The sequence below is a fragment of the Dendrobium catenatum genome, unplaced genomic scaffold, assembly GCF_001605985.2.
Source record: "Dendrobium catenatum unplaced genomic scaffold, ASM160598v2 fragScaff_scaffold_1082, whole genome shotgun sequence".
Lineage (NCBI taxonomy): Eukaryota > Viridiplantae > Streptophyta > Magnoliopsida > Asparagales > Orchidaceae > Dendrobium > Dendrobium catenatum.
Genome location: NW_021319544.1, coordinates 295,858 through 321,578, shown reverse-complemented (window position 1 = coordinate 321,578; position 25,721 = coordinate 295,858). Strand labels below are relative to the sequence as shown.

The following is a 25,721-nucleotide window of genomic DNA, read 5'->3' as shown; positions in this document are numbered from 1 at the left end:
TTTCAAGTCACGGTAATAGAAGAAAAAATTACAAATTTTGGTTTGGTGAGTGTTGAACCGGAACAACTAGAAGAGGGTGAAATTAATCAAAGTGCTGAGTTTGCTGGAGTGGCAGAAGTATTGCATGATTGTTCTACTATTCTGGAATAAGTTGAGGCAGAAAAATTAAAGGTTATTAGTTTTGAGAATATTGAAAACAAAGATTCAAAGTTAATGAAGAAATTAATCTGGTTAATCATTTGAAGTGCAAAGAGCAGGAGACAGACATGAAAGTATTGGATGGATTGCAAAGTTCTATCACTCCTTTGGATAAGGAATTCAACGTGAAAAGTAAATTTGAAGAAAAAATTCAATAAAGATTTGAATGTATTTGGTCAAATCAAAGGAAGCCTAAGAGGAAAAAAGTTGGGTATTCTTGGTGATAGTGTTAGATCCACTTCATCATTTGCCTCTTGATATGGTTATAATTACATTTGAAAATTCAAAGGTTGGCTCGTGCATTGGGCAAAGAAGTCGAAGATTGAGAATGACATAATTAGTGAAGATGAGAAGATGAAAGTTTATTACTCAGCGGCTGTAATTGTTTTTTTTTTTTAATGTTATTTGTTTAGTTTTTTATGTTTTCTAGTTTTAATTTGAGCATAAGTTGGAATTTGGAATAGGAAGCTAGATTAGTGGAACATAAGCATCTCTCTATTTTTTGTTTTTTACCTAATCAGGAATTTTGGGATACTAATCAGCCTTTTTGGTTCTTGTTTAATCTTTGGTATCCCCTCCACCCCAATTGGTTTAAAATGATAAGTAGAGGATCTTATTTTCATTATGATAGTCTCTTTTTTCTTTATTTTTTCTCTATGCTTAAATTTCTTCTAATAAAGGCTTCCTTCCTCTTTTAAAGGATTACCTAGGTACTAGTTTGTAATAGCTTCTTCTTATTTCAATGCTATATGCATCTTTCAAAAAAAAGAAAATCAATAGAAAAATACTTCTTTAAAATAGTATGATTCCATCTTTTTTTTTTATTTAAAACCCACGGAGGGGCCTACGTGTTAATATCCAAAAAATGGTTACAAAGTCCTTAAAAGGAACCTCCAGCCCTCTACTGCTCAAAAGAGCTACAAGATTAAAAGAAAAAAAACCTAAGAGCCGGTGGTTCCTTGATCTAAGGTTACAAAAATAATAAAGGAAAACTCTCGGGCTGTAAGTAGACAGCACCCAAAAAAGGAAGATCCTTAAATCAGCATTCAGCACCATCTTCCTGCAAAAGTGAAGAAAACGACAAAGGAAAACAAAAAAACTAGAAATAAAGAGTACCTTGCAGTTGTTCAATATGCCCACTTGATCAAGAAGTTTAAATGTTGCACGTAAATAGGCTTTTAGTGAAATGTAGCCTGCAAGGGAGACTCCAAAAAAACTATTAGTCATGCACAAAAATTGTATAGGATACCAAATTTTGAAGTTAAAGCCCATTTTGCGACATAATATACTATGATAGGTGAACAACCAAGCCTTGAGAATCAACTGAAGAACAAACATCCCGATCTCAAGACACTTACCCAGAAACTTGAACTCCAAAATAAAAACAGCCCTCCCGATCTCAAAATAACAACCCAGGTTAACAAAAAATTGCAGCCGCTGTGAAGAATACAGCAGAAACAAAAACAACCGCAAAGACCGCCCAATAAAAAGAAGAAACAACAGAAACATGAATTAATTAAAACGAATATACGGCATGCTCGACTTATCCATCTTCACCAAACCTTTCACCAGCCTAGGCAAATTATCCATATCAAATTCCCTCTCTTCCTCCAACGTGCTGCCAAGTTTAGCTAAAGCATCAGCACAGGCATTACCCTCTCTAAGCAGATGAGCCAAAGTAAAATTAAGATTAGACAGAGCAGACTTAATTTCTCTAATGAGATAAAAAAATTGCGGATAAGAAATATGGGTCGAATTGATAATTTGAATAACGTTTAAAGCATCCACCTCAATCTCAACATAAATGAACCCTCTCTTAATACAAATATTCAGCCCTTTTAACAGCCCCATTAACTCAGCATAAATGACCATACACGGAGGAAGAGGGCCAGCAAAAGCCACAATGACTTTACCAGAAGAATCCCGGATAAGACCCCCAAACCCAGCAGAATAATTATCAACAGACCCATCAGAATTTAACTTGATGGCCGGAGCCTTGGGTTTTAACCATCTCACAATTCTCTCCCTCCTAATAACGTCCTCCAATTGAATACTCATACCCAGCTTAACACACAAATCCTGACAGTTGGACATATTATAAGAATTAATAAGCTTAGCATTAAAAAACTGCAATAATCTATGATTGATATTAGAAATAATAACAGTATCTTTCTTTTTAATCCCATCATGCTTAGCCTCATTCCTGGCTTTCCAAAGAAACCAAAGAATGCAAATATGAAGAATATTAAGAACATTGCCTCTAACATTAGACATCCAGTCAGTTAACACCGACAAAACAGACACCTGATCGAAGGAAGTACAATCAGGCACAGGCTTATTAACCAAAAGCGCATAATACGTCCACACTTTTTGAGCAATCTTACCAAAAAGAAAAACATGTTTAATATCTTCAATCTCAGCACAGCAATGACATTTAGAAGGTAAGTAGAAACCTTTTCTCCATAGCCTGACATCCACCGGCAGAAAACCCTTCAAACACCTCCAAGTAAGGATAGAATACGACATAGGGATATTATTATGCCAAATATTAGCAAAAATCCTAGAAGAATCCTTTATGATTCTAAAATCATTCCAAGCCTCTTTAATGCTAAAAAGACCATTAGTAGAAGTTTTAAATAAAATCCGGTCATTCTCAATAATATTTAAAGGAATGCTTAAAATTTGATGAAAAATAGTCTCAGGTAAAAGAGGTTTCAACATATCAGCATTCCAAGAACCTCTGTCAATCAAAGAATTTACCTTGGTAGAACAAATGGTATGAGAAGAAATTAAATTGTCAATGGAACCCATCCCTAACCAATTATCTTGCCAAAAATAAATATCCCCTTTACCCTTTATTATATGCCAAGCTAGCGATGAACATCTTTTTATTACCTCTTTCCATATGTCAGTAACATATTTTTCCATCATTATTTTATTTAGAATAAAGTCATGATTTTAAATAAAATTCCAAGTAATATGTGCCCTTAACAGACCCTCTCTTTCAATTGCACCTTGAATTCCAAGACCATCTTGATTAGTAAGAGTACATAGAGTATTCCAAGAAATATAATGTAACCCCTATCTTCCTTGCTCCTTTTGCCAAGAAGTTTCTACAAAACATGTCATTATCATTTAAAACACCATTTGGAATTAATGAATGACTCATAATAAATGAGGGAATATATTAAAAGCAATTTTTATCATCATTATTCTTCTAGCCAATGAAAGAGTATGAGATCCCCAAGTATTATGTCTATCCATAGCCTTATCAAAAATAGTTTGGTAATCATTAGCCTTCAGTATTCCCAAAGCCATCTTTGCACCTAAAAATGTGATTTCAAGAACAGAACAAATACTATAATTTTTCTTTACTTTTGTTTCCTTCTTCTACATAAAACTTTTCCAAAAGAGCCATGTATTTATATACTGTCTAGTCCAACTACAATAGTCAATCAAAATTCTATTAATTAGATTAGCATTGTACTTTGAAGCTTCAAATACAACTAAAACATGGTCAATATACAACATATAAGAATTTTTTTTATAATTGGTGCAAGTTTAATACCAAGCTCTCTTTCTTTCTCATGGAATGCTTTTGAAAGTAATTTATAACACAAGATAAATAGACAAGGAGATAATAGACATCCTTGTCAAAAATCGCATTTAGCTTTTATCCTATAAGTTTTCCTTCCATTAATGATAATAGAGAGTTTTAGATGGTTTATTCACTTAGTAATCAAGTTTATAATCTTCAGTGGGAAACCCATAACACTTAAAATTTGATATAATGTATCCCAACACATGCTATTATATGCTTGTTCAATGCCTAATTTTATTAATATAAGCCCATGTTTAGCTATAGAAAATATGAATTTATTTAATATATCATAAGCTAACAAAACTTTATCTAAAATAGATCTTCCTAGCATAAAAGCTCCTTGCAATTTAGAGATAATCGAAAGAAGACAATTCTTCAATCTATTTAACATCATTTCAGATACAATTTTATAGATGGTTTGACATAAGCTGATCGGCTTGAATTTTGTTAATTATGAAACATTAGGGACTTTAGAATCGGTACAACCAAAGTTTCTTTCTAAAAATCAAGCATAATACGCAAAGAAAAGAAGTTTTCAATAGCATTCCAAATTTCATTCTTTACTATATTCCAAAAAAGATCTAAAAAAATAAGCATTTAGACCATTTGCTTTAGGAGATTAATTAGTATCCATCTTCATAACCGTAGAAAAAATATCTTCTTTATTAAAATTTGTTGTTAGCATTTATATCATTTCTTAATTCAACCAATGTTCAAATTAAAGGATAGCAAATTTTGTAAGATGCGTTATCTTTTCTTTTTTTTTTTCTATTTTTTCTAAAAAAAAATCTTGAAAGTTAACTATATCAAATCAAGATCTATCTCAATTTTGCCATTAGAAAAAGAAATTTTATTAATCATATTCCCATTTCTTCTAGTTGTAGCAATAACATGAAAAACTAAGAGTTTTGATCACTTTCTTCCAATCATTGTGATTTAGAGCATTGTCTCCACCAAGTTGCAAGTCTAGCAAGGGTAACATTCAATTCATGAACGTTTCCCTCAATTTAAGGAACTTGTTCAGATTAAGACCATCCAAAAAACTTTCCTCCTCTTGCAATAAGATTATATCATCTTTTACCATAGCTTTAAGATTGTTTAGATCTTTTTAATTATTTTACTCCAAAAAAAAAAACAAAATTTTAAGATATCTTTTAACTTTCCTTTGAAGAATATCAGCTGTAGATCCAAAATCTTATTTTTCCAAGCTTTATTAACAATACCCCAAGATGCTTCATAAGAACACCACACATTCTCAAATATGGTGACTTTTTGATTGAAATAAAATGAGTTGTTTAAATTAAGCAATATTGGACAATGATCTGAAGCAACTCTTAATAAATGTCTTATTGCAACAAATGGAAGATTTAATAATGATTGAGAATTTAAACAAATTCTATCTAATCTTTCCCATATATGAGAAAGTCCATTTATTATTGTTATACCAAATGTATTTAGGATCAACAATGTCAATATCATGATAAAATTTTATTGTTATAAAGAATAAATTCAGTGAAAAAATAAATCTTTTTCTACCTTTCATTTATTTCTTGGACAAAATACAATTATAATCTCCTTCCATAATGAATGATTTATCATTAGATGTATATTCTTCAATCATTTTCTATAAGTTTCTTCTTTCATGAAGATCCTTATTAACATGGATTACATGTGAATAGTCCATATAATACCATTAGGAGAATTTAAATTTCCAAAAGCACATTTATTGGAAGAATTTAAAATTTAAAAAGAAGAAACACCATTTCTCCATAAGGCATGAATGCCACATGAAGTTCCTCTATCAGCAAAATGAAAGAAATCCCATTCATTCCCAATAATTTTTCGAACTTCATTAATATCCATGGAATCTAATTTAGTTTCCATTAAACCAACAAAGATAACACTATTATATACAACCAAACTTCTCAAATAATAGGAAGCTTCTTTTTGATTAACTTCCTTAAAATTAAAAAAAATATAGAAGACATTATGAAATATATTGGGATGAGGCCCCTGCCCCTTCATGAATACTACCTTCTCTTCTAATTCTTTGGCTATCGTTTATAGGACCTAATATTCTCAAATTTTTACTGAATTTATTCTTATGATGAAAAGACTTAGGAGAATTCTTTTCCATCACCTTAGATACAAGAGACACATCCTCAACAATTTTGTAATCATTACCATAAACAACATTCACAGGAATTAACACTGCCATTGCAAGGTCTTAAATCCTAGATGAGAAAAGTGGATGGTTGCATTTGGTAGTTGATGGCCAGCATAAAACTTAACAAATAATTATGACATGAATCCTTTTAAAAATTATGTTAATGTCAGGACGTCCCCTAGAAGTGATGCACTGCATGGCATAAATTCAACAATAAGTGTGCAAGCCCGTTGCATCCGCACCCGGGTGTAGTGTTAAATATGTAAGTGTTTTCAAAACAAGGCTAGATGAGGGAAAAGAATCTTGTCCATGTGAAACTAAGATTAAGATAGAAACTTGGAATATAGGTTCACTTATAAAAATAATTAATGGAATTAATAGATATTGATTCATAAAAAGATTGATAAATATTATGTTCATGTGTATATGCCCCTCAAGTAGGTTTGGATATAGGTTTAAAATTAAAATTTTGGAATTACTTAAAGGAATTAATAAAAAAGATACCTTTTAATGAAAGTGTTTTTATTGGAGAAGATTTAAATAGACATGTTGGTAGAGTGATAGATGATTTTAAAACTATTTAAGGTGGCCATGGGTTTCGAATGACAAATGAAGGTGGTAAGACCATATTAGATTTTTCTTTAGCTTGAAAATTTTAATTGCTAATACCTTATTTAAGAAAATATACGAGCTTCTAATCACTTCTAAAAATGGATATGGTAAAACTAATATTGATTATTTTCTTATGAAAATTAGATCATCTAGATTACAAAGATTATAAAGTTATACCGTATGTACCCAACATTTATTATTAGTTTTGGACATTAAGATAAAGTGGTATAAAATAAAAAAATATTATAAAAGATATTTGAGTATTAGATTGGGGTATTTAAAGAATATAAACAAAATATTGAGTTTAAGATTTTAGATCTTAAGATTTTGTATGTCCTTGAGGATGCTAATGTTATGTGGGAAAAGGTGGCTAGCGATGTTAAGAATAATGTAAAAGATGTGCTTGGAGTATCAATAGAAATCTCCTAATAGTAAAAATAGTTTTTGATAAAATCTAAATGTGCAAAAAAGATAAAAAAAATATGAAGATTTGTTAAAAAAATTTGTTTAGACGTAAAATTTTGATAATTAGGAAAGATATAAAGAGACACGTAAAGAATCTAAGAAAGAAATATGTGATGCAAAGTAGATTTTAATGATTTATTTAATAGATTAGATTCTAAGGAGGGAGAAATATATATGTATATGTTTTTCAAATAAAGAGATAGGAGTAGTAAGGATTTAGTTCAAGTGAAGTGTATTAAGGGTTATGAACAAAAGTACTTTTCTTAGAAGATGTTGTTCAACAAAGGTTGATGAGATATTTTTCTAAAGTTTTTAATGAAGAATATGAAAATATGATTGAATTTAGTGACCTTAGCACCTTAAATGAAAAAAAAGATTTCTATTTTTATCGACGTATTAGTAAAATCAATGTTAAAGATGTTTTAAAGAAAATGAAATGTGGAAAAGTTGTTGAACCTGATTATATTCCAATAATGACATGGAAATGCTTAGGAGATGAAGGAATTTCTTGTCTTACTAATCTTTTTAATATTGTTTCAAAGACTAAAAAGACTCTAGATGAGTAGAGAATTTGTGTGTTAATTGGTATTTTTAAGAATAAAGATGATGCACAAGATTGTGCAAACTGTTGAGGAATTAAGTTAATGGGTCATACTTTAAAACTATGGAGCGAGTTATGGAGTGTAGGTTGTTGTGTGATACTAATATTTCTCAAAATTAATTTTGATTCATGTCGGGTAGGTCTAATATGGAAGCCATACATTTATTGAGAGGTTTGATGGAGAAATATAGAGAGAATAACTAGGATCTACATATGATATCTATTGATTAGAGAAAGAACGTGAATAAATTCCAAGAAAATTGCTATGGAGAGTTCTTGAAAAGAATGGATTTCGTAACACTTATATTTAAATCATTAATGATATGTAAGCATGAGCTAGTACTTGTGTTTAAGCACAAGGTGGTTTGACCAAGTATTTTATTATTTCGGTTAAATTACATGAAGGATTAGCCTTAAGCCCATATATTTTTTCCTTAGTCATGGATGTTCTCACTAGATATTTATAAGAGGATGTAACTTGGTGTATGCTTTTTGTTGATGATATTCTTCTTGTTTTTTTTTTTTTTATGGAAATGCCAAATGCATTAAAATAAAAGAGGAAATAAACCTAGATACAAGCTACTAGGTGATAGCACATCTATCACCATCCTCCACAAGAATAGACATAAAACTTGGAGGAACATTATTACTCATGAGATCATCCCAAATAAAATTTTCTTCTAAAGCTAAATTAGCACAACAATGTGCCAACTTATTAGCATTTCTATAACAAAAAATAAAAATGAATGAACCAAAATCTTTAAGAAATGATAAGTCTACAAAATCAACTTCCATATTGCTCCCATAATTCTTCTCCTTCGATTTTTGAAGATGCTTGATGACATTAAAAATATATCCCTCTATGATTAATCCTTTAGCTTCCATCATCCATCCTTTAATAGCCACTTTTAAATGTTGAGAAGCCATAAGTTCCAATGCTCCTATATCCCAATGAGAGCATTTAATACCAAATGCTGAGAGGAACCTCCCTTTATGATCTCAAAACACTCCACCAATACTTGCCTTATATGACTGTGATAGAGCTGCATCAAAGTTGAATTTAATCCAATCGGGGGGAGGGGGGTGCCAATAAGAATGGTTCATTCGAAGCTGGTTAGTACCTCAAATTCCCAAAATTAGATTAAATTTTAAAGCATTGGAGGCTATACTGATAGCATTGGATGCAATGAAACTCCCACCGAATTCTTCTTCTCCATGCTTAACCCGATTCCTGCTTTTCCAAGAAACAAATACCATAGAGCAATACAAATTACTAATGAATTTATTTCTTCCAGATAAAACCTTCAGTTCTGAAATACACTGAATTAACAAAGTAATTGTTGGATTATTGAACACTCACATGTTCAGCTTGACTGTAACCAAAATAATCAAAGAGCAATTCCCTACCAAATGATTGATATTTTCAGTTTCCAAACAACCCCTAGGAAAAGAGTTGTTACTTAACATCCTCCTATAAAATAAGAAATCATTGGTAGGTAAAGCGTTATTGAGCAAACGCCACCAAAAGCATTCAACCTGTGGAGAAAGTTTGAACTCCTTGAACCATTTGTAGTACTCCTTCTCCTCATGAACTTTGTTGTTCTTAGCCAACATAGCTGAGTTAGTATTTCCAAATAATTTCAACATCAGTTCTAACTGGTCGTAACAGTTATTATAAATTTGAATTTGAGATATACTATCCACCAAACTCTGTCCAAACCACCTTCTTAACTTTGATAAATTCTAGCTTCCGTCATCTATAAACTCCATTAATTTTGGAAATTCTTAATTAGAAAATGCAATAAATGTTGACCATTTATCAAGACATTTGTCTAAGATCCAAATGTCTTTTATAATGTTGATAGAATATCCAGAACCAATCTTCCATCTCACCATATATTTGAGAGCTTCCATGCCACTTAGGAGAATTTTCCAAGTAATTGAGCTATTTTTCTTGACTTATGCATTCCAGATACTCCCATATTTAGCTATAATTGATATATTTAATAAAGAATCAGAGTTATTGAAAAAGCTCCAAGCAAATTTGGCTCTAAGAGATCCTGAAATAGAAACAGCTCGACGCAGTCCCCTTCCACCATCAGAAACAGGTTTGCAAAGCTCCTCCCATGAAAGATAATGCATACCTTGATTATTTCCAGTCTTGTTCCAGATAAAGTCTCTACAAAGCTTGTCAATTATCCTCAAAATATTCATTGGAACCAAAGAACGGGACACAAAAAATAGGAATGGCTTGCAGGAATTCGATGACAACATCCTCCTGAAGGTCATTTTGATCCCAATTATGTTGAATGGTACAATTCTCCCAGCTAATGAGATGAATTTATTACCCCATACATTGAGTTTACCAACAATTTTATCAATAATGTTCAAGAAATCCGATGACAACATCCTCCTGAAGGTCATTTTGATCCCAAGATAGCTAATCTCCTTCATTTATTTGAATTTTAATATTTTCTGAACTTTTTTCCTAGCTTTCCTCCCCATCATTTTCCAAAAAAATACATGAGATTTTCCCATGTTAACAGCTTGTCCCGTCCATAAATATTATTTTGAGATTATTTTCCTGATCCTTCTCACCTGATCTTGCTTGGCTTTCAAAAACAGCAGAATATCATCAGCATACATCAAGTGATTTATCCTAGGATCATTAGGAGCTACTTTAATTCCCAATTCCTTCCCATAGCTATGAAACTCATCAGATATCAATTGAGAGCAAAGAAGAAAAATATATGGAGATAGAGGGCATCCTTGACGAAGCCCACTTTTAGCCTCATACCAATCCGACTTTATACCATTCAACATAATTGAAAATTTGGGATCCATAAAACATTCCAAAATTAGATTAGAAAATTTTATAGGAAAGCCAAAGTAATTCAACACTTGCTTGATAGTTGGCCAAGCCATACTATCATAAGCTTGCTCCATATCTATTTTAATTGCAATCAATCAATTTTTAGATTTTGAAAATCTAAATTTGTTAAACAGTTCATGAACCAATAAAATATTGTCCGAAAATGATCTTCCTTTAATGAAAGCCGTTTGCTCCTCTGAAACTATTTTGTAAATGACTTTCATAAGTTTATTTAAAATGATTTTAGCATTCACCTTGTAAATAGACAAGAATAAACTGATCGGACAGTAGTGAGAAGGAAGAACAGGATTTTTACTCTTAGGAATAAGAACCACCATCATATTTTTCTATTCATCATTCATCTTCCCATGAGTCAAGAAAAATTAGATCACAATCCAAACATCCTGACTAATAATCTTCCAATATTGTTTAAAGAATGAGTAAGTTATCCCATCCATACCTGGGGAAATGTTCGAACCAAGCTCTCTCACCACAGCCTCCACTTCCTGGAAAGATAATTTAGAGTCTTCTGAGCTTAGTTTATAGAGATGACTAGGCCATCCAGATAATTTGCATTCCCTCCTCCATTTGTTTTTAAAAACTACAGCAATATACTCTCTATTTCAGTTTGCGAATAAACCAAATCACCTTGATTATCCTTCATTTGATGAATAACATTAGAATTCCTCCTGCCATTAGCCACTGCATGAAAGAACTTTGAATTCCTGTCTCCATCACTCCACCATTTGACTTTAGCTCTTTGTCTCCTCCAAGAGTTGATTCTACTAAGTGTAAGATTAAGCTCTCGAAGCAACATCAATTTTTCCTCATTTAAACCACTGGTAGACTCTTCCAATTGCAGATCAGCTACTTACTTCTTCAGTTTGTCCTTTATTCCAGACAAAATTTTTATTTTTTTCTCTACTCCAGAAATACAGAGCCTTCAATGTTCTATCAAACTTTGAATTTAATTTTTCCATTGTGTATCCTTCATAGTTTTTATTCCAGATTTTCTGAACTTTAGCTGCAGATGCCGGGTAAGATACCCTGACATCTTCAAACCTCCTGCAATGATCCACTTTCTCCATAGGATTGAAGATCTTCAGGTGGATCAGACAATAATCCGATGCAATCCTATTCAAATGTCTGGTTGAAGCTTGTGGTATAACTTGAAGATCTCTAGTATTTAACAAACACCTATCTAGCCTCTTCAAAATTCTCGCACTTTCACTTTTATTGTTACACAAAGTATATCTTGCTCCAACAATCCCGATTTCATGATAATCATTGAGGTTCATAAAGTTTTTCATCTCTTGTGGTCCTAGAGAATATTTAAACTTCTTCCCTCCCCTCTTTTCATCTAGAGATAGAGCACAATTAAAATCTCCCCCTAAAATAGAAGGAAGATTGCTGCAGGAAATGGATCCCAAAAACTCCCATAAACTTCTCCTATTACGGATCACAGTCAGCATAGACCGTAGAAATAAACCACTTCATATTATTCTTCAGAGATATCATCTCCCAACTACACATTGAGAATAACATTTTAAAACTGAGAACCTAGCTAAATCTGTCCTCCGCATGGTCATAATGCCTCATAATTGCCCGTCAGACGAGTAAATGAATACATCCGAATTACTTCCCAAACTTTTTCAAACTTCTTCTTTTTTAGTAGAAGAGATTTTTGTTTCAACTAATCCAATAAACATGACATCTCAGTCCCTCACAACATCTTTCAAATAAAGAGAGGCCTCCCTCTTATTGGCCCCTCTACAATTCCAAAAAAGAATTGAACTCATTTGAGCACCGAGGGGGAAGGTCCCCCCATCTTCCTCCCACTCCCACCTTCATTCCTGCTGATTCTCATTGAAGAACTAATATGACCCAATGTCTTGATCTCCTTGCTAAGCTTGATTTTTGAAATCCCTACCAGAGAAACAAAATCTCTACCTGAAGTAGATCCAACAACTTTATCTCCTGCATTTTCAGCATTCTCTTTAGTAGAAATTCTATTATCTGTTATCACATCTTTATTTCCATCCTCCTTAATACAAGATGTTTCCAATTCTTCTTCTTCCAGGTTAGAGATTGCATTTTTATTTTTCTCTCTAGGAGTCACCTCATCCTCTTCAATTCCATCCAGCAGCCCGAACATATTGTTTTCTGATATCTGACTAATTTTCTTCTTCTGAACATTATCATTGCCTTCATCAGTCATATAACGTCTTGAGTCCTTCATTTTTTTGGTGTCCAGCCTTCTCGAAATAGTTGTTTCTTATGCAACAATGTCTTCCTCAACATCTTTTTTACACTCTTCCTCATTTTGTATAAATGTTCTGCCATGAGCTTTTCTAGTTTTAGGAACATACACAAACTTCTTATGAACCTCCTTTGTCTTCATCTTTCTCTTATGATTAACATGGATCCAAGGTCCATAGTTGTCTTGTTTTCCAATTTCTCCTTTCTTTTCTTCCTGTCTTTGTCTTTCTGAATTTGTTACAGCTATCACATTTTGATTACTGGACTTGTCTTCTCCATTATTGATCTTATAATTAAAGCTTAAATGGCCGACCTTTCCACATCTATAACAAAAGGATGACACCTTTTCATATTCCACCTTTTGAAAGAACCTTCCCTCTCTTCCATACACATAAACTCCCAATGGTAATTGTTTATCTAATTCCACACGGACACATATCCTTGCAAATTTTCATCTTCCACATTGAAACATGTTGCCATCGAACATAAGTGGCGTGCCAATACGCGATGCAATCCTTACGATGTTGATTTCATCCCAACATAATAGTGGAAGATTAGGAATTCTTATCCAAATTGGAGAAGAATGGCCCTTGAGTGAAGTTGTAGAGAATTGAGTAAAGATATTCTTCTTGTTGATAAGGCTAGAGAGGGAAATGAAAGTAAACTTGAATTATGGATGTAAACCTTAGTGTATAAAGATTAAAAACTTAATATATGGAGTGTAAGTTTGGTAGTAATAGATTTAGTGACGGGATTGCGACTTTATTCATTATTCGCAAAATTTCTTAAACTGGAAACACAAGGAACATCTTCAACACCATTTGATCTAACATCTTTATATTACAAAACATTTTGGGACAATAAGACATCTTCCTTTAATTAAACATAATTGTTTTACCTTTATTCATTATTAAATAAAAAAATATTTCACTATATAAATTAAAAAGTTAAATCATTATTCATTGATAAGTAAAAACGTATAAGAATCATGATGGTTATACATTATTAATGTAACACATTTCATTACATGTATCGCAAAATTAATTTTATACTTAAAATGATCCATAATGTGAGAAATCGATAGTGGACTAACATTAATATATTATTAAAGCAAATATTACAAATATTAAGATAATCTTTTATGTACATACATATGAGAATAACAGAATAGATTTTGTATCATAAATAGTACATTAAATAGCTTAGAGTGTTAAATATACAAGATCATAGACATAATACAAAATCAATAAAGCTTTCCAATAACACCCATCATCTCAACATATTCATTAAATATCATAAAAGGTAACCCTTTAATTGATGGATCAACAATAATAATAATGGTGATAATATTCTCAATTGACACTCTTTATTTTTGAACTTCTTTGTTAATGGTAAAGTATTTCAATTCCATATATTTAGCCCTTTGAATAGTTGTCATTTTTAGAAAATAATAGTATTGCAGTATTAGCACAACAAACTTTCAATAGCTTGGTAATATTATTGATAACCCCAAGTCCTAAAATAAAATTCAGAGCCATTATCCTTGAATTGTTGCTTCAAAACATGACACAAATTTATCTTCCATAGTGGATGCAACAATAATGGATTATTTTCCACTTTTTCCTTGAAATAACAATTCTAACTAATGGAATATATATATATATATATATATATCTGTGTGTGTGTGTGTGTGTGTGGTTTTTGTAGTATCCAAGCATCCAACAAAATCTAAATATCAATATCCAATCACCTCAAGATGATTAAAATTTCTATATGTAATCATATGTTCTTTAGTTCCTTAAAAAAATAGCAATACAACATTCAAATGATCAATTTCTAGTTTACTTTAATATTTACCAAACATTCTCATTGTAAGAATGATATTTTGTCTAGTGCAGGTCTGAGAATATATTAAGCTATAAATAATAAATGCATAGGAAATTTGTTCCATTTATTTTTATTATAATTCATTCTTTGGGCATTGCATAAGACTCAATTTATATCCTTTCTAAATTAGAACTACACATACAAAACCCTCTTCCATATTAAATCTCTTTAAAATTTTATTTATATGTATTTTCTGAGATAATCCTGGCAATCCTTGAGATATACTATGGAATAATTCAATTACTATCTCATAGGATGCCTCACATTCATCTTTTTATCTCAAAATAATTAGAGAGAAATTTATTGGTTTCGTACAATAAATCAAGATCATTAGCGATAAGCAAGATATTGAATTAAAAATATAAACTTTCTTTACTGATCTTTAGATATCTACATTGATCAATAATACTTTCTCTAAATCCAAAGATAGTGATAGTATCATTAAACTTACCATTATCGAGAGGCTTGTTTAAGTTTGTAAATTAATTTCTTAAGTTTACACACCATGTATTCCATTGCATTAGTTAGAAAACTTTCATGTTGATCCATATAAACATATTCATCTAAATCTCCATTTAAAAAGGCAGTTTTCACATATATTTGTTATAATTCTAAATCATAATTATTCTTAATGAGTTCTTTTAAAAAAAATGAAAATATCTCTTTATAGTCAATACCATCTTTTTGACTAGAACTTATAACAATAAGTCAACTTTATATTATTTTATATCGCTATTAGAGTCACATTTGGTCTTAAAAACTCATTCACATCCAACTTTTTTTGAACTTTCAAGCAATTTAGCACCCTAGACTTTATTATGATCCATTTATTTTAAATTTTCTTTCATGATAGCTAACTATTTTCTAAAATTAATATGTTCCATGGCTTATTAAAATGAAACTATATCATCATAAATTTCTTAGTCATATTCTCACTCTTATAAATACAACACATATAATAACAACAACAACTCCAAGCCTTTATCCCACTATATGGTGTCGGCTACATGAATCCATTTGTCCATTGTGTCCTATTAAGAGTCAAAATTTTCTTTGAAATATAATAAATAAAGGTAATTTTTAATATTTTCGAACCAAAACTTTTTAGGTCTACCTCTACCTTTCTTAACATAAGGCATATCTAATACATCTACTTTTCTAACTAGGCTGCCATTTTATATGACCAAATCATCTAAGCCTACTCTCACTAATTTTTTCTTCTAATAAAGCTACTCCAACCTTTTTACATATATGCTCATTTCATATTTTATATTTAAGAGTAAAGGCAATCATCCACCTGAGCATCCTCATCTATGTAATACTTAACTTAATATTACGCTTCTCTTTTAATGTCCAACATTCTGTACCATAAAGCATTACAGGTCTCACTACCATCTTATAGAATTTTCCCTTAAGTTTGAAAGGGACTTTCTATCACACAAAAAGCCCGATGCATTCCTCCACTTCATTTATCCAACTTGAATTCTATTAATAGTATCCCTATTTTTTTCACCATCACTCTGAATAATAGATCAAAGATATCTAAAACATGTGCTCTTATTAACAACTTGATCACCCAAAGTCACAATCTTCCTACTAGATCTATTATTACTAAATTACACTCCAAATATCAATTTTTTTATCTACTAAAAGGAAAGCCTTTAGACTCCAAGGTTAACCTCCATAATTCAATTTTGTTTTGTACTCCCGCTCTAATCTTATCAATAAGAAGAATATAATAAGCATAAAGTATACACAAAGGTACAACCTCTTGCAAATGCCTTGTGAGACCATCCATGACTAAATCAAAAAGATATGGGCTTAAGGATGATGCTTGAAATAATCCAATTGAAAAGAAAATACTTCGTCAAACAACCTTGTGTTTGAACAGAAGTAATAGCTCCTACATGCATGTACTTAATGAGTTGAATATAAGAATTAATAACCCCTTTATACAAATAACTCTTCATAACACTTCTATTGAAACTTTATCTTATGCTTTCTCTAAATCTATAAAAATCATTTATAGATCCTCCTTTTTCTCTATATATTTCTCCATTACAGCTCTAAATAATTTATAGCTTCTATAGTAGACCTACATGGCATGAATCTATAATTCGCACAATCTTGTTCATCACCTTTATTCTAAAAAAATTGGAATCAACACACTTGTTTTCCAGTCATCTAGCATCTTTTTAGTCCACAAATAATACTAAATAGTATAATAAGCTAAGAAATTCCTTCATCTCCTAAGTATTTCCACAGGTTTATTAGAATATCATCATGCCTAACAGCTTTTCTACCCTTCATTATCTTTTAAGCCTCTTTTACTTTGGTTTTACTAATATGCTAATAAAAACAAATGCCTTTATTTTCATTTAGGGCTTTAAGATCACTTAATTCAATCACATTCTCATAATCTTCATTAAGAAGTTTAGTAAAATATCTCTATTACCTTTATTGAACATCCACTTCTAATAAAAGAACCTTTTGATCTTCATTCTTAATACACTTCACTTAGAAAAAATCCTTACTACTCCAACCTCTTTATTTAGCTAACATATAAACATATCTTTTGTACTCCTTTGTATCTAAAATATTATATAATTAATTAATAGCTAAATTTTTGCATTATAAATTGCTTTCTTAGACTCCTTATGGGCTTCTTTATATTTTTTCCAACTATTATAGTTTTTATAGCTAAACCAATTTTTATAACGAATATTCTTATTTTTTTAATCTTTTTTACACATTTTAATTTCACCACTAACTATTTTTACTATTAGTAGTTTTTTTCCTTTGATACTAAAACACATCTTTTGTAATATTCTTAATATCACTTGCTACTTTTTCTTGCATAACATTAGCTTCCTCATACATATAAAATCATAAGATCTAAAATCTTACTTTAAAAAATATTTTACTTAATATTCTTTAAATGCAACATTTAGTTCTAGAATAATGATTTATTTTTTTTTTATATTTTGCTTAATAATCTTAAAGTCCAAAATAAATAAATGACGTTTGGTACATAAACATTCACTCATAATAACTTTAAAATCTTTGTAATCAAAACAATCTATTTTTCTTCTAAGAAAATAAACAATTTGAGTTTTACTATATCCATTCTTATAAGTGATGAGATGTTTATCTCTTTTCTTAAGTAAGATATTATCAATTATAAAATTATAAGCTGAAGAAAAATTTTATATGATCTTACCTCTTTCATTAATTGCTTTAAAGCCATAGCCATCATGACTGCTTTTAATACCATCTACGACTTGATCAACATATCTATTTAAATCTCCCCCAATAAAAACTCTTTCATTGAAAGGTATCTTTTATATTAATTCTTATAGAGCATTCCAAATTTTTAATTTAAACACATATCAAAACCTACTTGAGGACATTAAGCGCTTATAATATTAATAAATAAACCACATAATCTTCAAAAATAACTTGTTTTTTTTTTTCTTTGAGAATGCTTTAATGCTATTTCTTTTGGTTCATCAATTATAGGTTCCTTATTGATAATTTTTTTATGAGAAAATAATTCATTCATTTATTATTCTTTCATGTTATCAGATTATTCAATAATTATATGAACAATAAGTTTATAAGAAGTTTTAGGTAATGGAATTTTCACCCTAACTTCTTGAATTTATATATTTTGTGATTCTGAACTCCCACTAATATCATTATTTTAAATAAATTTTACCTTTTTAGTTTCAATAATGTTTGTACTATAATTAGTATACCTTTTAGTTTTTTTAGAATAGCTAAGGAAAAATCCACTAATTATTTTTAAATACAAATTCTTCTCATGCAAATTATAAATTCTTAATTCTTTTTGGCCACCCCTAAAATGTTGGTGCCTTAAGCTAAGTTTTTGTCTTGTCCATAGTTTAGAATATTTTTTAAATCATAATAGTTTTTAATCCATACATCCATTATGATAAGGGTAAAGATGAATAATTATCACACTTATAACTATATTAATTAAAGTACAATTTCACCTTTATACATTACCATTTTATTATGATATACCTTACATTATGTATTGACACATATGGCATACCTTTCTAAGAATTTATCAAATGGATCAGGACATTATCTATATTTATAACATCTTTCATAATATTCATCACTCAATTTAAATATAATAATTTTCACTTTTTTTATCTAATTATCTCATTACAACATTAATAAATTCCTCTAGAGCATTTAGACACTAAGATTTTTTATGTAACAAATAGATACAATCATAATGTCAAAAATTGTCAGTAATGTTAATGAAATATTTTTCTCCATTAAAAGAGAAAATATAAAAAGGTCCACATATATCATTGTGTATAATAGCTAATATTTATGTGCTTCTTGTGGCTGTTTTTTTAATTATATATTATGTAGATTTTTCTTTAATACAATCCACCCATAAACTAAGATCAGTGAAATCTAAATCAAGAAAAATATTATTTTTCACTAATCTTTGTACTATTTTATTTAATATAGGACTTAATCATTTGTACCATAAATATGTAGATCTTTCATCAACCAAACAACAGTTTATACAAATATAATGATGCAATGCCAATAATATTTTAGAAAATAAATTATTAAGTTTAAATTTATATAAACCATTACAAAGAACACTAGAGCCAATAAAATAATTATGCTTAAACAAACTAAAACATCCATTTCCAAACTTAAAATAATATCCAACTATATTAGGTTTAGATAAAAAACTAAATTTCTAGTAATAGATAAAACATAAAGAGTTTGAAAATGATCTAAATGATGTATAATATCTAAAATTAAGCAATATGTTCCAATGGTGTTAATTGGAGCTTTGACTCTATTATCCATGAAGACAAACTTTTCATTTGGGATGGTAAGGAATCTCTGCATGATATTAGAAACATGTGTGGTACAACTAGAATTAATTCACCAAATTATAAGGAATTTCTGCCTAATTTAATTCAAAACATACAAAAGCACTAGGCTTACCTTTATTTTTGAGCCAAGTTTTATGTTTTTGCCAATCTATCTAATAGTCTCTATTCTTGTGAAGGAAATGACATTTATCATTTATTGGTCCCTTCTTCTGAATTTTACTAGATGAAACATTAGCCTTCAAGAGTTCTTTATAGCCCTTAGCATCCTTCTTTATTAGTTTCTTTCTAACTTCTAGTCCACCCATGAGACTAATTGAGTGAATTTCTTATTTCTTAAGCTTAAATTCATCTTGAATAAGCATACTTTGTAATTCTGCCACATTCCATTTATATTTAATAGTATTGTAATTTATTTGGATTGAACTATATTCAAGAGGCAAGGAGTTTACAATAAATTGTACTTGAAAACTATCACTCACATTCATTCACATGGAATTTAATCTTATTGTAATATTTGTCATTTTAATAATGTGCTCATGCATAGTATGTGAACCATCAAACTTCATGGTGGTTAGCATACTCATTAATGTCCCAGCACGTAATTTATCATCATATTAAAATTGAGATAATTCTTTCACAAATTTTATAAATTCTTTTGCATTTTCAATTTTATAAAACACATCTAATTAAATATATTAATTAACTATAATTATGGTCATGATTAAAAATTGACTAATCAACCTTTGTGAAATCCTTAAGTAATTTATAACCAATGAACTTTAATTAGTATGATTGAATTTACAAAAAATTTCATTGTTATTCATCATTAGCACACAAAGTCTTGAGTAATTATATAAATTTAATTTGATATTCACAAATACTTTCTAATTCGAATACTTTGGTGATTAATGATTTATGCTTAATGTAAAGATCAATTAAATAATAACAATAATAATTACTTCAATTGACTAAAATATATAAAAGAATTTATTAATTTAATTTTCTCAACATTTAAATTAATCTTCAATTTGTTAAGAAAATTACATACATTTAAGCCTTCTATAAGTCATCATCTAGCTTATATATTCATAAAACATTAATTAAATAAATCAACACAATAATTAAACTTTACTTCTTTTTTTTTACTTTTTATGAGATATACAATCTCATTAAACATGATATCATACCATAAAATTAATTATATGTACTAATGTCTAGAAGGAATAATAAATTATAATTTTCTAAAAAAATAATTTATTTTATTTATGCACAGAATTCTTTTAAACATGTGATTAGAATTCCTTAATCACAAAGAATCTGAACGTTTTAAAATCAATGCATCTTTTAAGCAAAAAATTACAACTTCTATGCATAAATATTTTGTAAAAATCATCATTTCATAATATCCATTGACCATGAATATGAAATAAATAGACATAATTGATTAATTGGAAAGAAAATGATAATTCAATGAAGTGTAGGATAAATGGCTTTTTAATTAAAATTTTTTTCTTGTTGAAGAATTAAAGCATACTCATTTAAGCATAAGTCAACTTTACAATAAGTGATTTGATATAAAATTTCTTTCTACAAAATACTTAATAATACTGAATGGTAAAATTATGTTAAAAGATTTTAGGATTAATAATGTCCACATGATTGACTTGAATTGCATTAATAAGTCAAATGATGTTGTTATTTGAAGTCTACTTTTGATAAATCATGGTTGTGGTGTAGGAGACTATGCCATATAATTACAAAGACTCTTAGGAAGATCACCCATTTCAATTTAATTAGAGGCGCTAGCTTATATTAAAGAAGATAACAAGATACAACTAGATGTTGGATTCCTCCTTCAAAATGTCCAAGAAAGGAGGAACCTTATTGATAGAGATATCATCCCAAGAAAAGCTACTAAAAAGAGCTAAGTTGGCACAATAATTAGCTAATTTATTGTTATCTCTAATAATACAATTAAAGATAACAAAATTGAAATTTTTAAGGAAATCAAGGTCATCCTTAACAATGTTACCTTTTTCCCAAGTCTTTTGAATGAAAGAGATGATGTTGGAGTTGTCACCTTCAATTATAATTCCTTTGTACTGGAACATCCAATCCTTCATTTGTTCCTTCAAAGAATAAATTGCAAGAAGCTCCAATTTTGCAATATCCCAATGTATACATTTGATTCCAAACACATATAAGAATCTTCCTTTACAATCTCTGAATACACCCGCCAATCCAGCTTTATAAGAAGTTAAGAGAGAAGCATCTACATTAACTTTTAGCCATTCGGGTGGAGGGGGTTGCCAAGAATTAGACAATCTCTTCGATTGATTGACATCCCAGTTGCCCGTTGAGAAGTGATTAAAGTTATTAAGAATAGATGTGTAGCAAATAGCATTGGAAGCAATAAAAGTAGAGCTTTCCTCCATTCCTTCATGAATTTTCTTATTTCTAGATTTCCAAGATAAGAAAACAGCATTGCAATATAAGCTAGCTACCAATCCTCTCTTCCGTGCTACCATTTCTAGCCATTTAATGCAATCTTCATAATTCCGAAATTTTGGAATACAAAAACCCCAGAGATTAAGAAGATTAATTACCTCTTTAAGCTTTAAACATGTACATAAAACATGTTCTTGGTCTTCAATAGTTGTGCATCCTCTTGGACATTCTGCATTATCTCTTAGTCTCCTCCGATGTAAGTATTTAAAAGTAGGAATAGCATTTTTGAATATTTTCCACCAAAATAATTCCACCAGAGCATTCAACTTGATATTTTTAAACCAATTCCAGTGGTTCTGTTCTCTGTTATGATGGTTTATAGCTTTGAACGCCATTCCCGCCACTGTCAAACCAGAATTGTGCTGAACAAGCTCCATTTCATCTTTTCCACTACCTTGATCTATCTTCAATTGAAGGATAAGTGATACCAACTTTGTTCCAAACATATCAACCAATTTTGGTACATTCCAGGAGCCGTTGTGGATTAATTCTTTGACATAAAAAGCTTCTTCTTCATGAGGTACCACAAATGTAGGCCAACGGTTGATACTTTTATCTAAGATCCAAGTATCATTAAACACCTCCACTTTTTCACCATTAGCCAATCTCCATCTAACAATTGGTTTAAGCATATTATAACCTTCATTCAAGAGTTTCCAAGAAGGTGAATAATTGATTCTATTACTCCCCATTTTCAGTTTTTCATCATATTTGGCAGCAAAAACTTCTTGTAAAAGAGAATCCTTGTTTTTAAAATACCTCCAAGCTAATATTGATCTTAATGCTTTCTTTTTTGCCGAGCATGAGAATAATCCTCTTCCTCCTTCATTAACAGGTTTACACATTTCTTCCCAACTAACATAGTGTATACCCGAATTTCCTTTAGCTTTTCTCCATATAAAGTCTCTGCATATTTTCTCTAGATCATCAAGAATTTTTTTCGGCAGCAATGAATGAGTACCATAGTAAGTTGGTAAAGCCAGTAGAACGGTTTTCACAAGGGTTATTTTACCCGCAACTGAAAGAATTTTGCTTCCCCAAATGTTCAGTAGCTTGAAGGTTTTATCTATGATTAATTGGAAGTCATCATAAGAAAGTCTCCTTAATGTCATTTTTATTCCCAAATAGTTGAATTCTTTGACAGTTTTGAAGTTCATAGTTTTTGCAATGATTTTCTTCTTTCTTCTATCTACATGTTTTCCAAACAACATGGAAGACTTGCTATTGTTCACCCGTTGGCCTGTCCAATTGTAGAAATTGACTAGAATCTTCTTCACCTTCTTAATTGCATTTTTACTGGCTTCAGAGAATATAACCACATCATCAGCAAATAATAAAAGAGATATTTTTGGACCGTTGGTATTGATTTTAATACCACAATTGCTTTGAGCAAAAGCATTAGATAATAGTTGAGCACAAAGAATAAAAAGAGTAGGAGACAAAGGACATCCTTGTCTAAGACCACTCTTAGCTTTAATCCAATTAGAATATCTTCCATTGATAATCAAAGCAAATTTCGGATCTTTTACACAACTCATGAGAAGACTAGAAAATTTTGGAGGAAAATTAAAGTAGAGCAATACTTTTGTAAGAGCTCCCCAAGATATTGAGTCATATGCTTGTTCCATGTCTATTTTGAATGAGACCATACCTTTATTTGCTTTAGAGATTCTAAATTTGTAGAAGACTTCTTGAGCTATAAGCACATGATCGGATAGAGATCTTCCACGAATAAAAGCTGCTTGCTCTCTTGTAATTAGCTTAGGAATAACCTCACTAAGCCTATTTAAGAGGACCCTTGCTGCCACTTTGTAAACCGAGTTACAAAGGCTAATGGGTCTATAGTTAGAAGGTAGAATAGGATTTGATACCTTTGGAATGTGAACAATGAGAGTCTTCTTCCAATCTTCATTTAATATCCCATTGCTAAGAAAATGTTTAAGAGCATTCCAAAAATCCTCTTTTATTATATTCCAATAAGCTTTCATGAAGGAGTAAGTGATTCCATCCTTGCCCGGTGAGATGTTGCCTCCAACTTGTTTCAGCACTCTTTCCACTTCTTCTACACAAAAATCTGCTTCTAGCTATCTTCTTTCCTCTTCATTCAATTGAGCATTAACCTCAGGCCATCCGTGGAAGTTGTAGTTTTAATCTTCCCATTTTTTACCAAAGTATTTGAGAAAGGAGTCTTCAATCTGTTCTTGTTCTTCCACTACTTCACCATATTCATTTTTAATTTTGATAATTCTGTTAGAATTCCTTCTTGCACTAGCATAAGCATGAAAAAACTTTGAATTACTATCACCATCCACAAGCCACTTCACGTTGGATCTTTGCTTCCACCAATCATTTAATCTAGCCAAAGTGGAATTCACCTCATAAACCTTGTTTTTGAGATTGCAATGCTCCATTTCCGAAAGAGTACTTTCCGTGGCTTCTTTGTTCTAGAGTTCCAAGATTTCCACCATTAGTTCCTCTTTATGCTTGTTAAGATCTTTATGTTTAGCCTTGCTCCAATAGAATAGAGATTTCAAAGATCTTTGAAATTTCTTGTTAAGCACTTGAGAACTATCACCATAGTTTTTATTCCATTCCTTTTTCACCACTGTAAAAGATGCTTTGTAGGACACCCAACAATCTTCAAATTTGATATTTCTTTTGATTCTAGGAAACAAATCAAGAATATTTAAAATAATTGGACAATGGTCCGAGGCAATTCTAGCCAAATGCCTAGTAACCAATCTATGAGAGGAACTTAAAGCTTTGGAGTTGACAAAGCATCTATCAAGTCTTTCAAGAATTCTAGCTCCATCACTTTTGTTATTGCACCAAGTGTATTTGGGTCCTATAAAACCCACCTCATGAAGATCATTTTCTATTAAGCAATTCTTCATGTCTCTTGGTCCTTGGGAGAAAAGAAATCTCCTGCCACCAATTTTATCCTCTTTAGCTAAGATACAATTGAAGTCTCCACCTATTGCCATAGGTATATATTTATCAGAATTTTTACTCAACATTCCCCATAATTCCTTTCTTTTATGTACATCTATGCTGCCATATACTGATGCGATTCTCCATATACATTTATTTTGGACCTTCAAATCTCCAATGATCACTTGAGAAGAGTGATCAATGACTGAAAATTCAGCAACTTTGCTCTTCCAAAGAATTATAATTCCACCAGACAAACCCGAAGATGGAATGAAAATAAAATCCCATTCATCACCAATCAAAAGATTAACATCCATTCTATTAATAGAATTTATTTTGGTTTCAAACAAACCCAAGAAGTAAACATCATGAATTTTGATAAATTCCTTGATATATAGAGAAGAATTCTTCTTCCTTGCTCCTCTATAATTCCAAAAAGCAATGGAATACATTAAAAGGGATTAGGGGGATTCCTCCCCAAGCTACCTTTTCCTTCAAGCTCCAATCTTCTAGATCTGGTAGATGAGTTTATGGGTCCCAAGTTCTTCAGTTGCTTTGAAATTTTCTTCTTTGTTGAGAGGGATTGTTCTTCCTTTCCTATACTTTCAATCTTCAAAGACTTTTCATTCTCCAAGACAGCCAATTCTGTACAGCTCTGAATACCTTCCTCTGTTGCAGCATCTTCATTGTTACCAGTATTGATAGTTTTTCCTTCTTTTTCTTTA

At 30.5% G+C, this 25,721-nt stretch overlaps 2 protein-coding genes across 2 annotated transcripts; both read right to left on the bottom strand.

Annotated features, from left to right (window-relative positions):
* Positions 1-1,237: 1,237 nt before the first annotated feature.
* LOC114580537 lies at positions 1,238-2,724 on the bottom strand. Its single transcript, XM_028698404.1, has 4 exons — positions 1,756-2,724; positions 1,557-1,635; positions 1,315-1,391; positions 1,238-1,258 (listed from the first exon to the last, which is right to left on the bottom strand). The coding sequence occupies exons 1-4, from the start codon at positions 2,722-2,724 to the stop codon at positions 1,238-1,240; spliced, it is 1,146 nt and encodes a 381-aa protein (XP_028554237.1).
* Positions 2,725-12,791: 10,067 nt separating this feature from the next.
* On the bottom strand, positions 12,792-24,476 carry LOC110100971. The gene is made up of 3 exons (XM_020828694.2): positions 24,233-24,476; positions 21,590-24,127; positions 12,792-13,192 (listed from the first exon to the last, which is right to left on the bottom strand). The coding sequence occupies exons 1-3, from the start codon at positions 24,474-24,476 to the stop codon at positions 12,792-12,794; spliced, it is 3,183 nt and encodes a 1,060-aa protein (XP_020684353.2).
* Between the last annotated feature and the right edge of the window lie 1,245 nt (positions 24,477-25,721).

What these genes read in the sequence shown, in the direction of transcription:
- LOC114580537 (XM_028698404.1), bottom strand. Translation starts at nt 2,724, where the DNA reads ATGTCGTATTCTATCCTTACTTGGAGGTGTTTGAAGGGTTTTCTGCCG. An exon ending in TTTGGAGTTCAAGTTTCTGG is followed by an intron (nt 1,392 to 1,556) that starts GTAAGTGTCTTG and finishes TCTCCCTTGCAG; the next exon opens with GCTACATTTCACTAAAAGCC. An exon ending in GCATATTGAACAACTGCAAG is followed by an intron (nt 1,259 to 1,314) that starts GTACTCTTTATT and finishes TCACTTTTGCAG; the next exon opens with GAAGATGGTGCTGAATGCTG.
- LOC110100971 (XM_020828694.2), bottom strand. Translation starts at nt 24,476, where the DNA reads ATGGAGCATTGCAATCTCAAAAACAAGGTTTATGAGGTGAATTCCACT. An exon ending in CTCCTTTCTCAAATACTTTG is followed by an intron (nt 24,128 to 24,232) that starts GTAAAAAATGGG and finishes ATTTTTGTGTAG; the next exon opens with AAGAAGTGGAAAGAGTGCTG. An exon ending in TCAAAAGACTTGGGAAAAAG is followed by an intron (nt 13,193 to 21,589) that starts GTAACATTGTTA and finishes GTGTGGAATTAG; the next exon opens with ATAAACAATTACCATTGGGA.